The following is a 14,982-nucleotide window of genomic DNA, read 5'->3' as shown; positions in this document are numbered from 1 at the left end:
GAAGAATTGTTCCCCTGGATTTTGTGTAAAAAAATTTTGTGCAATGTAATTTTGATCAAATGCACATACCTGTCTCCAACAGCACATCGGAGGCTATACCTAGAGAAACATTTAGTTTTTGGGTTGTGTGTTAAAAACACAGAAATTGCATAACATCTACTGTTTCAAAGTGCAGAAATAAAACCTAAGCAATAACTGTTTCTTCAGCCAATTGTGACGAATCGAGGGAATTTGTCCCTTCTCCCCAAGGGGGAGCTCCCACCCCGACCCCGTGAAGCTAGGGAGACAAGCCGCTCAGCAATAGCCTCCCTAGAGGTAGTGGCAAGTGGGACCTCACCAGAAGAGACTCTGCCTCAAGGGACAAGGTCTCCCTAAACCATGTCACTTGATGGCCTACCCTACATGGGACTATCTAATATCCAAAGTAGTGTTAAGTCCCAAGACTTGGTTACAGAGAAAGCAATTTTATGCCATCACCAAGAAGAAAACTAAAATATCTCTATAAAAAAATCCAATTAACTGCGAGACAAGGAGGTTGAAGAGTGTGTGCAGGCCGAATTCAGCAGAGAGGGAGGAACGTACACGCAGGCAGGAGAGGCCCGGTGGGAGCTTAAGATCTGGAGGAGATGGAGCTGGAGAGAGCAGCAGTGCCTGCAACGTTTAGAAGTGCTCTGAACACGGGAAACAAACGCTGGAAGCCCAGCGTGTTGTAAGGGTGTATTAGTAAGAGGTTGACACATTGGTGAATGATTGCTACAGACCTTTACTAAAGAAATTAGGGTTGGGAAATGCCTACCTATCCATAATACTGAGAGAGGTTTTTCTGCCTCAAAAAAATAACTAAAGGGGTATGTCAGGCTGTACAAAGAAAGAAAAGTCCACTGTTGTGTCAAACCTATTTCATGCCCTTAAACTAAAAACTCATACTCAAGTGAATGGGAATCTTCTTCTGGATGTGCAATTCAAAAGTTCCTCTCTAGTTCGTAAAAATAAAGTTCAATAACATGTGCAAAAATGAACTTCCGAATGACCAAGAGAATGTCTTCCTTCTCCTGGTGGTTTTAAAGTGTTCACAAACATCTGGGGAACGACTCCCTTCCCCTGGCTTCTTTCCAACTTCTTCAAAGAGCCAAAAGACTGCCTCCCTTCTCTTGGCTTTCTACAGGGTCCACAAATATCAGGGGGGTGACTCCCTTCCCCTGGCTTCTTTTCAACTCCTTCTGTATTTTAGCCCCATGGTATGCTAGCCTACCAGGAATCGTGACTGTAATGGTTGCTTGAAAGGCCTTGATTGTTTTTATGGGTGAGGGTCCCAGACTTGCACTTGCCTCCTTTTCTCTGCAGTCCACCAGGTATACTAGCCTGCCAGGTAATGGGACTATAATGATTACACTGGGGGCTTGGATTACATCCCGAACTGCATCCACTTCGATAGTCAGGGTCACCAACACTTAGCTTCTGCTCTCTTCATTGCATTCTGCACCCACAGCATCACTTTGGGACCCATGTACCTTCACTCGCACCTGCTTACCATTTTCCTCAGTACACAGTGCTTTCAGGGCACCCGTGCTGCCAAACTGCTTTCTCGCCGGTCAGCGGTTTGCGGCGGCTCTGCAGAGGTAACGGATGTTCGGCTGTAGTGTTGTCTGCTCTGCACGCTTGCTGGCTACCGGCGACACCAGGAACTTCTTGTTCCACCAACCTGGAGTGGTCTCTCCAGGCTGGACCCTGCTTGTGGCAGCGTGTTCCCGTCTCGGCATCCCAGTCAGTGTTTTATTCCTGATTACTTGACCTCGCGATTCCTCCTGGGAGGGCTCGACTTCGGTCTGAGTCCTTCCTTAGTTTTTATACATAGATATGGTCTATATTGACTAGACTGTTCCTTCAATTTCTGTGCAGTGATTGGTATTGCTCCGTGCCTCCTCTTCCTTGCAGTACCGTTGATATTTCTAGCTCCTTCAAAGTTGTTCTCATTCTTCTTCGTCTCAGTCTTAAAGTCTTGTAAAGAGGGGAATATTTTAACTTACACATATAAATGCACGAAGGAGGGACTATGTTAGAGAATGAGGGAGTGGGTAGAGGGGTATTCAAATACTGTGTTCTCCTTATGACATCATCCCTCGTCCCATAAAGGATTTCCCCAGCCATGTGATCCTCCTGCGGTGCACCACCCCAAGGGAGACTATTGGACTGTGGCACCCTCCCCAACCCTATGGGAGGGGTCCTCCCTTATAGGAGAAGGGACAAGGTCTACGGACTAGTCACAGTGTGCAGAGAGAAGCAGAGGCGAGTGAAGCCCAAATTGGGTCACTGGCATGAACACAAGGACATTGCGGTGGGCAGGCTTCCAGTCTAACAATGCCAACATTGTACTGAGCAGGAATTGGCAAATGACATGATACTGAGAGGCCAAGAGAGCGAAAGAACTGCAAGGAGAAGACTCCAACAGAAGAGAATCGACAAAGAACAAAGCAGATGATATTGTTGCACACCATTACAGGTCCCGGTGATGATCCCCCAACAGACTAAAGGTAACAGGGAGAATAGGAGGCCCATTAAGCAAGCACAGAGACTCGTTTCAGTACAACCTATGGAGTCATAAAACTAAAACTGATGAACTTGAACAGTGTTGATATAAGAATAAAGATCATAAATAATCCGGAGAGAAGGATGAATGGAACATGGGTTACACTATCCTACGAAGAGGGGTAAACACCCAGTTACTCACAAAAAGTTGAGGGAACGTAACAGAGAAATATTATTTTAAAGAGAAGGGCGAGAAGCCTCAGGAATAAGTAATATACAACACAGACCATGCTAAAAAAGGTTGAAGCATACTTGCATAGAAAACAGACAAATAGGAAAGGACATGCTCCACGATCATCCAGAACATATTACTTCAAACCAAAAGGATTCGACAAAGGCCAAAGAAAGTAATTCTGAATATTGAGGGGAACGCAGCAGAGAAAGATGAAGTGAAGGACAGAGAATCTGCAGGAATAAATGATATACAAGACAGACTACGCCAAGGTTGAAGCCTAATTGTAAACACCACCTAGCAAAAGACACTTTCCACGTTTAACCAGAGTACATTAGTATGAATCAAAGGATTTGGTCAAGACCAAAGAAAGTTATCATTAAATAGGAGAGGAATGCCAAAAGTCTGCAAAGAGAAGTACAGGAACTGGAACATAAAGTAACAAGATAATATTTGAAAAATGAACATTAACAAGAAACAAAAAGATTAAAGAAGTGAAGTGTAAGAAGCACCCATCAGGAGAAGGGAGTCATTCTCCTGACCTTAGTTTGTTAGAATAGTGGTAGGGTCAGTTAGCATTAGTTTTGGACAGCAGACTTATTCCCTTGGACTTTTACTGACGACTGACAAACACCTTAGTTCGTAAAATAGGTAGGGAATACTCTAAAGCAATAGGGAAAATAAGGCCTTATCCTTATTCTTTAATGAGCAAATGTTGGAAATATCCTCAAAGTGTCCGTGTCCTCATTCTGAATCGCCACACAATGTTTAAGAAGAATTTCTTTTTGTTGCATGATCAGGAAACTGTACTGCTGCAGGCTCTTATAACTGGTTATTTATAACACACTTAATACCCAGAGGTTTCGAAGTGCGGACCCGGGGGATCGACCCTGTGATGCTCCACGTCGCCTTGCTTCCAAGGCAAGAGCATTTCCCCTGAGCTATCCTCCTGAGACTTCACATTTCAAGATTTTCTTAAGTCAAAAGCATTATTGGATTATGTAAATATTCAGGTTTGTACTTGAAGGGTGGCTATATTTTATACAGTTTAACATACACCAAACATAGATAAGAACTTCTACATAGAATGTAAATGAGGAATGCAACCTGCTATTTCTGACATGTATCTTCATTGGATAGATGAGGTAGAGAAGATGCACAATATAAACCCTACACAAATCAGTTTTATATTGTGAACAAGAACTATAAAGTTGCAAAAACAACAGGGCAACATTGCACAGTGTGATTAAATATACATTCCTGGCAAGCCATCACTCAAGTTAAATATCAAACTAAACAATGCAAGCACCTGTTTAGCAGCCTTCTTGGCCTCCCGCTTCTTTTGGTTTTTGAGTGCTGTTTTTGACATTGGTTTCTCACTGCTTGTATTCAGTGGCTTTGTACTTTGAGGTGGTTCATCCTCATGCTGTGGAATAGACAACATGCAACAATTTAAAATATTAATCCATCTGGCCAAGATATCTGCATTTCAGTGGGCAAGAGACATGAAAGGCGCATATTAAAAGTGAGAATCCATTACAGATTTAATAATTAGTCTATGTATGAAGTACATTGTAATCATAAATCCAGGTGAACCGCTCAAATGCACCAAAACAGAACACTTGGCACTTCAAAATATTAGGACATCTTACACATTAACAGCAATCTTTGAAACCTAGCATTTTATGTTTTTACCTCTTCAACACATTATGATGGAATCACCCAAAATGCTATGCTCTTTTCTGTGACATTTGCATATACAAAAACAAACCTTAATATTTTTATGAAAGAATACAAATTCATCACGTTTACCTTTTAGCTACTTTTGCGCCCAGCTCTTTCTGAAAAGGTTGTCTTAATGAAAACTGTGTTGCCCTCAAGCAGAGCTACCACTGGCTGTTTCGGAGGAAATTTGGCATATATATTTCAAAGATTTAACTAAAAAGACTCTGAATATTACTGAAAGAATGTACCATGCAGTGAGGAGAAGTGCAGGAGATAGGGATGGAAGGGTAAGGGGGGGCAGAGGAGTGGACAAGTGCTGCTAGACAGGTCGGGAGAGAAGTGCCAAGGGGCGCCAAGGAGGCAACCTCCGGCTAAGTGCTAGTGCAGGCGACTCCCAAGGGTGGGATGCAGAGCCAGCCCACAGGGGCAGTGCAGTGGAGGCAGGTGGAGGGTGCTGGTATTGACTGGGAAGAAAGGCCTGGAATCACGTTCTCAGCGGCAGTGGGGCGATTAACAGGGAAGGGAAAGAGGTAGAAAAAAGTAGAATTTTGAGCAGTTTCTGGAACTTAAGGAGGTTCGGTTCAAGTCTGAGAGGGGCAGGGAAGCTGTTCCAAAGGGAGTCACAAGCCGAGGAGAGAGACCTATCCCCACTCTCTACTTGGAGAAGCATTTGACAGTCAAAGAGTTGTTGTTAGAGGGGTGTAGGGCTCTGGCAGGGGAGTATATAGGGAGGGAAAGTTGGATATAGCGTGGTCCCAGGCCCCAGAAGGCCTTGTGGATGATGCAGAGGGTCTTGAATTTCATCCTTGCAGCCACCGGGAGCCAGTGAAGAGATTTTAGGGCTAGAGAGAGACAGTGCCTGGGCTTGATGCCAAAGATAAGTCTTGCAGCCCTATTCTGGATTAGTTGGAGGGGCGTAGGGAGGAAAGAGGGAGATTGAGAAAGAGGTTGTTGCAGTAGTCCAGCCTGTGGAGGGCCCTACATTGAGCTTCTGGGGAAGGTGAGGAAAGGGATAATGCCTCTGAGGAGTTGGAGCTGGGACTTCTTGGTGTGAGGGGTGAAGGAGAGAGCGGAATCGAGGATGACCCCCCAAGGTTTTTGGTCTCACATGATGGTGGAGGTAGAGGGCCCAGAGAGGGTGACCAGAGGATAGGAGGAAAAGAGCGCACACGTCTCCCAATGAGAAGGATCTCCATCTTCCTGGCATTAAGACAGTGGTCCTTAGCTGCACACCATGCCTGAATGGCGAACAGACAGACAGTCGGGGAAGAGAGAGGAGAAAGAGGTTATGTAAATGGAACAAGTTACTTACCTGTAACTGTTGTTCTCCAGCATGGGTCTGGCATGGATTCACATGCTCATGAATATTCCCTAGTCGTCAGGCTGGGAATCCTCGGTAAAGAAAAAAAACCAGTATCAGTTTCGTTTCTGATCTGTCTTTCGTAGTAATAACCAATCACTGGTCTCATACTGACCACAGCCAATGACTGCCCTCTACCTAAGCACCGCCTCTGGCAGCCATCTTCAGATTTGGAAGCACGTGAAGTGGCAGTATGACCAAGTGAAGAGCCGCAGAGGGGTAGGCGGGAGGGTTCGCATGTGAATCCATGCCAGACCCATGCTGGAGAACAACAGTTACATGTAAGTAACTTGTTCCTTCTCCAGCATGGGGTCTGGCATGGATTCACATGCTCATGAATAAAGAATACATAGCAGTACACACATGCACAACCACGGGAGGTGGCAAAGGCTCAACATTAAGCATTACATCAAACTCAACATTAAGCATCTTACCTCCTCACCAGGCTCACCTCAGGCGAACAGGTTGCGCAGCACTGCTTGGCCGACCCTGGACTCCTCCCTGGAATCCCGATCGACGCAGTAGAATTTCGTGAAGGTGTGCGTCGACCTCCACGTAGCAGCCCTACATATGTCCAGCAGGGGCACACCAGAAAGGAACGCCGTGGTAGCTGCGATCGCTCTGGTGGAATGGGCTCTCGGACGGCCAGGCAGCGGTCGGTTTGCCAACCGATGACAGTACATGATACAGCCGGAGAGCCATCTGGAAATGGAAGCCTTCGAGAGAGCCTTCCCCTGATTGACAGGTCCAAAGTTCACAAAGAGTTGTGACGTCTTCCGAAAACACTTTGTGCGGTCCACGTAGAACTTCAGCGCTCTAGCCACATCCAGCGAGTGCAAAGTCCTCTCAGCCGGCGACGAAGGCGACGGGAAGAACACAGGCAACACCAAGGGTTCGTTGAGATGGAAGTCCGACGGTACCTTGGGCATGAAGGAGGGGTGCGTCCTGAGCACTACCCTCGTGTCGTGAAAAGTCAAGTACGGGGCCTTGCAGGAAAGGGCCTGGATCTCTCCCACCCGTCGTGCGGAGGTGATGGCCACAAGAAACGCTGTTTTCCACGACAGAAACTTCAACGGGGCCGAGTGCAGAGGCTCGAACGGAGGTCCCATGAGCTTGGTCAGCACCACGTTGAGCTCCCACTCCGGGGCCGGAGCCTTCACCGGCGGGAACGATCTGAACAGTCCCTTCATGAACTCTTTCACCAGACGATGAGACCACAAGGACGTCCGGCCCCTGGTTCTGGTGTATCGGGAGATCGCAGCAAGATGAATCTTGATGGACGCGTGTGCCAGTCCAGCTTTGGCCAGCGTCAGCAGGTACGGCAGTACCTGGGGAGCCGTAGTCCGTAGAGGGTTAATCTTCTGTGCGTGGCACCAGACAGAGAACCTCTTCCATTTGTGTCCGTAGCATTTAAGAGTCGAGGACGCCCTGGCCTTTGCAAGAACCTCTCTGCAGTCGGCCGGTATGTCGTATCCTCCAAACTCTAGCGCTGCAGGAGCCAGGCCTGCAAGTTCAGCGATTTCGGGTCGTGGTGGAGGATGGCGCCTCCTTCCCTGGAGAGTAGATCCGCGTCCACCGGCAGCTTGATTGGCGGGGACGCTGACAAGTCCAGAAGGTCCGGGAACCATATCTGCCTCGGCCACGCAGGTGCGACGAGGATCATCCTGCACCGTGACCTCTTGAGCTGGTTGACGAGCTGGATTAGCAGTGGCAAAGGAGGGAACGCGTAGAGGAACAGGCCCTCCCAGGGGAACGAGAAAGCAATGCCCATGCTCCTCGCCTGGGGAAACCTGCTGGCGAACCTCCGGCACTTGGAGTTCGTCGCCGTCGCGAACAGGTCGATCTGGGGTGTGCCCCATCGTCGGAAGAGGAGATCCACTAGATCCTGCCGTAGTTCCCACTCGTGGCACGAGCGCAGCTCCCTGCTGAGTGAGTCGGCGATGGTGTTTTTTATCCCTGCCAGATGAAACGGCAGCAGAAACATCCTTTGGGCGACGGCCCAATGCCACAGGTCCTGCGCCTCCTTGGACAGTGCTGGGGACCTGGTTCCGCCCTGTTTCCTGATGTAAAACATGGTGGTGGTGTTGTCGGTGAAGATCCTCACCACCTTGCCCTTGAGGGACGGAAGGTAGGACCTGAGGGCCCAGAAGGGACTTCTCCGTCGGGAGCCAAAGGCCTCTCGCATGCAGATTTTCGGTGTGCGCTCCCCACCCTTCCAGGGAGGCATCCGTGGTCACTGTCTCCTGGTGGTCTGGGGTCTGGGAGTCCATGCCCGCCGTCAGATGCGCGCGGGTGCCCCACCACCGGACCGCTCAGCGGAAACTCTCGTCGAGTGTGATCCTCTCCTCGAAGCCGCCCGTCGTTTGGATCCAGCGCGCGTCCAGGAACTCCTGCAACGGGCGCATCCGGAGCCTGCACATGTGAATGAGGTAGATGCAAGAAGACATCATTCCGAGGAGGGACTTGATGGACCTCGCCTTGGCTGCGTCGGAAACCAACATCCGCTGTACCTTGCCCAGGATGGACCTGGTCCTTTCTTCCGACGGGGAGGCCAGAAGGGACACTGTGTCGAGCTTCGCTCCCAGAAACAGTGCGTTTTGCGCGGGTACCAGGTGGGACTTGGCGTAGTTCACGGAGAATCCCAGGTCCGTGAGAAGTTGGACGGTCCTTGCCGTGAGCTCCCTCGTCTTGGCTCGGATGAGCCAGTCGTCCAGGTAGGGGTAGACTTGGATCCCCTCGCGGCGCAGCTGCGCCCCCACCGGTGCAAGGCACTTGGTGAATACCCTGGGTGCCGACCGTAGTCCGAAGGGGAGGGCTTTGAACTGGTAGTGACGCCCTTGGACCACAAACCTGAGGAATTTTCGGTGCCCCTTTAGGATGGGAATATGGAAGTAGGCATCCTCCAAATCCAACGACGACAGGAAGTCTCCTTCCTCCAGCTGACCCAGGACGTGCTGGAGGGTGACCATCCGGAACTTCTGCGCCTTGATGAACTTGTTCAGACGTCGCAGGTCTCGGATGGGGCGCCATCCTCCCGTCTTCTTCTTCACGAGGAAGTATCTCGAGTAAACTCCGGAGCCCCGAAGCCTCTTTGGGACGAGTTCGATGGCGTCCTTCCTGAGCATCGCCTTTACCTCCAGGAGAAGCTGAGGGACGTGAAGCTCTTTCCTGGCCACGGGGGGGGGACGCGCGGGCACCTTCTTTGAAACTCGAGCGCGTGGCCCCGGGCTAAGGCGTCCAGCACCCAATGGTCGGTGGAGATGGACTCCCACACGCTGACGAAGCTCGCCAGCCGGCCTCCCACCGGGTGCTTCGGTGGGGGCCCGACCCCACGGCCGGTTCAATCCTGTTTCGACGAGGCTTTGCCGCCTTGACCTCCTTGGCGACGACGGCGGGGTCCGCCAGACTTGCCTCGTCCTCTGTAGGCCTCCTGAGACGACGAGCGGGCCGCTTGACGGTAGGTGGAGAAACCGCCGCCGGAACCTTTGGAGGCGCCCTTGCCTCCGCTGCTCCGAAAGGGCGTCCGTCGTTGCTGCAGAACCCCAAGGGCCCGGGCCGTCTCAGTGTCCGCTTTAATGGCCTGAAGGGAATCGTCCACTGTTTTCCCAAACAGGTTGTTCCCATCGAACGGCATGTCCAGGACTCTGGTCTGTACGTCTTGACGGAAGTCCGTAGCCTTGAGCCATCCACGCCGCCTAAGGCACACGCCGTTGCCCAACTGGCGAAACCCAGTGTCGGCGATGTCCGTCGCAATAGTGATGGCGTGGCCCGACGCCACCTCACCTTCCTGTAGGATCTCCAGGGCATCCGCCCTCTTGTCGTCCGGTAGGAAGTCCAGCATGGGAGCCAGTTTGTACCATAGCTCCCTGTCGTAGCGGGCCACGATAGCCAAGGCGTTGGCCGCTTTAATCGTCGTCGCTGCAGACGAGATGACCCTGCGTCCCATAGCGTCCAATTTCTTTCCCTCGCCGTCCGGTGGGGAAGTCGATGTGGAGACCGCACCCCCAACCCGCTTTCTTCCTGGCCGCCGCGGAGACGACGGAGTCCGGGGTAGGCTGCGCCCGGAGGCACAGGGGGGCCGCGTCCGGGACCCGGTACTTCTTCTCGTACCGGTCTCTTCTAGCTGGCGTCGTGGAAGGGTTCTTGAGGAGGGCGAGGCCCTCATCCCAAATGTCGTCCAGTAGAGGCACCGCGAGGACCGTCTTCCTCTTTTTCGCCGTTGGTAAAGGAATCCTTCCTTTTTCTTCTCCTCAGGGCAGAGTTGGAAAAGCTCGGATGCCCTGGCGATCATGGAGTGGAACGATCCAATCTCGTCGGGCGGAGAAGCCCTGGTGGGAGGTGACGACGGTAGATCCTCGTCGTATACCTCGTCGTCCGTACCCGTCGCTGCTGTGTCAGTCCCCGTATCATCCCCTCGGGTGGACGGGGAGGAGGGCTGGACGGGGCGCGACGGCTGAAAAGGAGGTGGAGGGTGAATCCTTTTCTTGGGCGGGGGAACACCAGAAGGTCCCGGTTCAGTATCCCCCGACGGGAGAGGTTCCTCCGTCGGCAACGGTAGTCTCGTCCTTATCTCTGAGCATAAGGACTGTATAGCCAACAAAATGGCCGCCGAGTTGTCTTGCGGCGCTGGCAGAGGGGAATCCGACGGGCGATCAGGGGCCCCGTCGGCACCCTCGACGATGTCGTCGTCACCTGCGTCGGGATCCATCCCGACGGGCCGGTCTTCTTCCACGCCAAGGCCGTGGCTTAAGACCTCGATCAGCTCTTCCTCCGAGGTTGAAGCCGAATCTACGACGACGCCCTGCCCCCCCTTTTTCTTCCCCGCCGGGGATTTCACGGGGGTCCTATCGATGGGCACAAAAGAGGACTCCCTCCGAGGTGGCAGGGAGACTCTGAGCCCCAAGGTCGCCACCACTGGTGTAGCCTCCACAGGCTGAGCCAGGGCCGCCGCGACAGTTTCGATAGAGGGCTTGGCCGGATGGATTAAGGCCTTCACCACCTTAGGTGCGCTCACCGCCTTATCCTTGAGGGGGGGGGACACTGCCTCGCTCCCCCTCTGATGGGGCCTTCGAGCTCGACCGGGGCCTCTCCAGGAGCTTCGCCGGGTGCTCGCCCTTCCTCTTACCCGACCCAGAGCGTTGGCTCGTGGCTGAAGGTGCCGGGGAGGGTGCGCCCTGCCTGGCGCCCGTAGAGCCCGACCGTTCAGCGCTCCCAGTGCCAGCGGACTCGCGGTGCTTGGCCTTGTGTTGGACCCCCGTCGCCAGGGCGTCCTCAAAGGTCTTAGAAGACCGCTCGGATTTCTTCCTCTTCTTCTCGCCTGACGGGCTCTTCCCTTCCAGCCAGTTGGCGAGACGTTGATGGCGGTCCTTCATGGTCCGCTCCGACATATTGCCGCAAAACGCACAGTCCTTCTCCACGTGCGTCTTGTCCTCATGTAAGCATTAGAGACAAAAAGGAGTGTTCGTCCTCCTTAAAGACGTTCTGCAGCTGGCATCCAGGGCAGACCCTGAACAGCTTTCCGGGCGTCGAGCTTCCCTTCTCCTGGGCCATGTCCGGGCCTGAGAAGCTTCTGGAGTCCTCCAAAAGCGTAGCTCGACGAAATCTTCACCCTTGAGGGGCGCAGACGAATCCGACACGGGTCCCCGTTGATCGGATGGAGAGTCGGTGGAGCTTGAGGCTCTTTTGACCGAAAAAAACAAAGTTTTTGAGAAAAAACGTGAAAAAATAGCACTAACGCTCGAGAGCAATAGCACGAGGATCCCAACACATGAACGTGCGGTAAAAATCTGAAGATGGCTGCCAGAGGCGGTGCTTAGGTAGAGGGCAGTCATTGGCTGTGGTCAGTATGACGCATAGACCAGTGATTGGTTATTACTACGAAAGACAGATCAGAAACGAAACTGATACTGGTTTTTTTTCTTTACCGAGGATTCCCAGCCTGACGACGGGGAATATTCATGAGCATGTGAATCCATGCCAGACCCCATGCTGGAGAAATGCTGTTATACTGTGCCAAATCAGCATTGTAGTAATATTAGAGCAATTAGGCTTGCCAGCATGGGAGGGAATAACATCAGACCGCTGGGTACTCTCAACCATAGCCCACGGCTACTGTATAGAATTCAACTGCTCCTTGACGTACACAGATCCAATCCAATTCCGAGCCACATCAGCAAGGCATTGTGGGTATGCAAATTCGCCCAAATGCAAACCTTTTTCTCCAGGAAGTTTCATTTGTTTCATTTGTCTTACAGGCTAGGGCTACTTAATACATAGCTTAATCAACCCAAGAAAGACATTTTTAAAAGCTGTCCGGACAAGCACATACTTGGCTTCACCTTTCTTAGCGATCATCAGTGCAGTATAGCCCTGAAAACATTTGTGGTTCTAGCATTGAGCCCTACATTACTTACCGTAACCGTATTTCTGATGTTTATATCTGCTTAGATTCACATGCTTTGCATAGGCTGACATGTAGCGGTAGGTGCCGAGTATTGCATGACTTGTTTTCGAAGTTCGAAAAGGGACGCCGACTGAGCAGGTTTGTAATATTATCTCTAGTGTGACGTGTACTGTTCCCATGGCCCTTCATGCGTTGAGGTCCAACAGATTGTTTTGTTTGACATGAGAGAGCATGAAGTGTATGCGCAAGTACAGGAAAATAAAGAAAAGGTGTAAGACGTCCATGTACCTTCAACTACATGAGGGTCGGAAGGGTGGGCACATGTGAATCCAAGCAGATCCAAGCATCAGAAACATGATTACTGTAAGTAATGTATGCTTTCTGAGGCTTGTGGATCTGCTTAGAATCCCATGCTTTGCGTAGACTAGCAGGCAGTACCTGAAGAAGCTGGTGGGTTGTTGGAAGGTACAGCAGCAAACAGGTGTTTTAACACTGCCTGACCCCCTGTGAATCACTCCTTGAATGTGCATTTAAGCAGTAATACTGTGTGAAGGTGTGAAATGAACTCCAAGAAGCTGCTTTGCAAATGACATCTAAAGGTACATTTGCAATAAAGGCCAGAGTAGCCTCTGTGGCTCGTGTTGAGTGTGCTCTGGGTGTGAAAGGTAAGGTTTTCTTGGACAGAGAATAACACATTTGGATGGTTTTTGTTCAATACCGATCTCCTATACAACCACCTGACAACGTACCCAAAGACAAGCAATGGTGTACCAATATCCAAAACGCCTTCGCAAATAAAGTGAAAACACTACAATCCAAAATTACCCCAAAGAAAGCCTTGCTCCCTCTCAGCTAAACGCCCAGTACACCCACACCCACGACTAATCCCAATCTTAGCTTAACACCTTTTAAATTCGCTAAAGTCTCTACTCATGAAACTGAAAAAATCATTGGCTCACTAAAACCCTCAAACTGCAAAGGTGATTACTGCACGGCCCAGATAATCAAGAATGCCGCCAGAGACCTAGCCCCATTCGTCACCAAACTTATCAACGCCTCCTTCTCATCTAGCACAGTCCCAAGCAGTTTAAAAAAGTCCTGGGTTCTCCCCCTGCTAAAAAAACAAACCCTGGACCTCTCTGTCCCCACTAACTATAGGCCCATCACCACGGTCCCCTTCCTCCTGAAGATAATCGACAGAGTGGCCTATCTCCAAATTCAAAAATACCTGGAGACTAACCAACTCCTTGGCACTCGTCAATCTGGCTTCTGACCTCAGCACAGCACTGAGACCGCACTTATAGATCTCAAAGCCCAAATTGACGAACTTAACGACAAAGGAAACACAGCTATGCTACTCCTCCTTGACCCGTCGGCGGCCTTTGACCTAGTGGACCACGCAGTACTTTGCAAACACCTAGCATCAGCAGCCCACTTCTCAAGTGAAGCTATAGCCTGGGTTCAATCCTTTCTCGACAATAGAAGTATGCGAATCTTCTCCACCTTAGACTCTGCAGACCCTATCCAGACAACATGTGGAGTCCCACAGGGCTCCTGTGTCTCGCCAACGATGTACAATATCTTTACTAAACCTCTATTCGACAAATTGGACAGACTGGGTGTCACCTACACAAATTATGCAGACGACACCCAGATCCTCATCCCCCTTTCGGGCAATTTCGGTACGGATACAGCTTTAGTAAATAAAATGTATACCCTCATTCAGGCATGGATGGCAACCCATGGCCTCTGCCTGAATGAGGAAAAAACAAAGATCCTCATTCCAGGCTCACCTAACAACTTAAAAAAAACTTCCGGGTGATACAATGCAGTCCTCTTGTGTTTGATTCCACATTCTTTGACATATTTGACAAAACACCCACCAATAAATTGAGGCCCATTGTCATTAAGAATGCTCTCCGGGATACCTTCCCTAGCAAATACCTGTTGCAATTCCTTTGCTATGACTTCTCCAGTTATCTCTCTTACTATGCTGAACTCACACCAGCGCGAAAATAGATCAACCAGCACAAATACATATTTTCCCCTTCCATACCCTACATCAACTGGACCTAGAATATCCACAGCCACGTCTCTCCAAACTCTACCCGGTACATCCACCTCTGCCAGGGGTTGTTGTCTTGCAACTTCTCCATTTCCAATTTTCTTACACATAGAACACTCAAAAAGTCTTCTCTCTAAGTCCCATCAAAACCAGGCCACCAATAGTCGGTTCGTAAAACACTCTTTGTCCTGCTAATGCCAATGTGTCCTGTATGAGCTAAATCAATAACTATTTCATAACATTTTGGGGACCACCGCACGCTCCCATCTAAATAAAATACCATCAACCACACTTAACTCATTTCTGACCTCGCACAATGGTACCGTACCCTGTTCCAATTTGGTTTTCCTGGGCCATACACCCGATTCTACATAAGAATTTACCAATTTCAAACATTCTCTTTGTCCATCTGCTCCAACCATTCTTCCTTAGGCACTATGCCATCAGTATTAATAAAAACCATTTCCATATTATTAACACATAAGTCATTTTCCTGTCTCCTCAACCTTGACAAACTGTCTGCTAGAACATTCTCCTTGCCTGGAATTACTTTAACCACGAAACTATGACACTGCATACGGGTAATCCATCCGGCAACCCTTCTGGACACTTTAACTAGGCCTTTATTTTCTCAAATTTCTTTTTTCTTTTTTTTTAAACTTTGGTTTTAT

General features: G+C 50.1%; 1 protein-coding gene across 1 annotated transcript in view; it reads right to left on the bottom strand.

Moving 5' to 3' along the window:
• Positions 1 to 14,982, bottom strand: part of EIF2A (eukaryotic translation initiation factor 2A) — a 627,352-nt gene that overhangs the window by 187,470 nt on the left and 424,900 nt on the right. Inside the window, exon 11 of the mRNA XM_069618378.1 lies at positions 4,068 to 4,184. Coding sequence (XP_069474479.1) covers positions 4,068 to 4,184 — 117 coding nt within the window. The remainder of the gene's footprint in view (positions 1 to 4,067; positions 4,185 to 14,982) is intronic.

The sequence above is a fragment of the Ambystoma mexicanum genome, chromosome 10 (genome assembly GCF_040938575.1).
Source record: "Ambystoma mexicanum isolate Mex_15411 chromosome 10, UKY_AmexF1_1, whole genome shotgun sequence".
Lineage (NCBI taxonomy): Eukaryota > Metazoa > Chordata > Amphibia > Caudata > Ambystomatidae > Ambystoma > Ambystoma mexicanum.
Note: the sequence above shows the minus strand (reverse complement) of the source record. Positions and strands in the feature narration are given on the sequence as shown.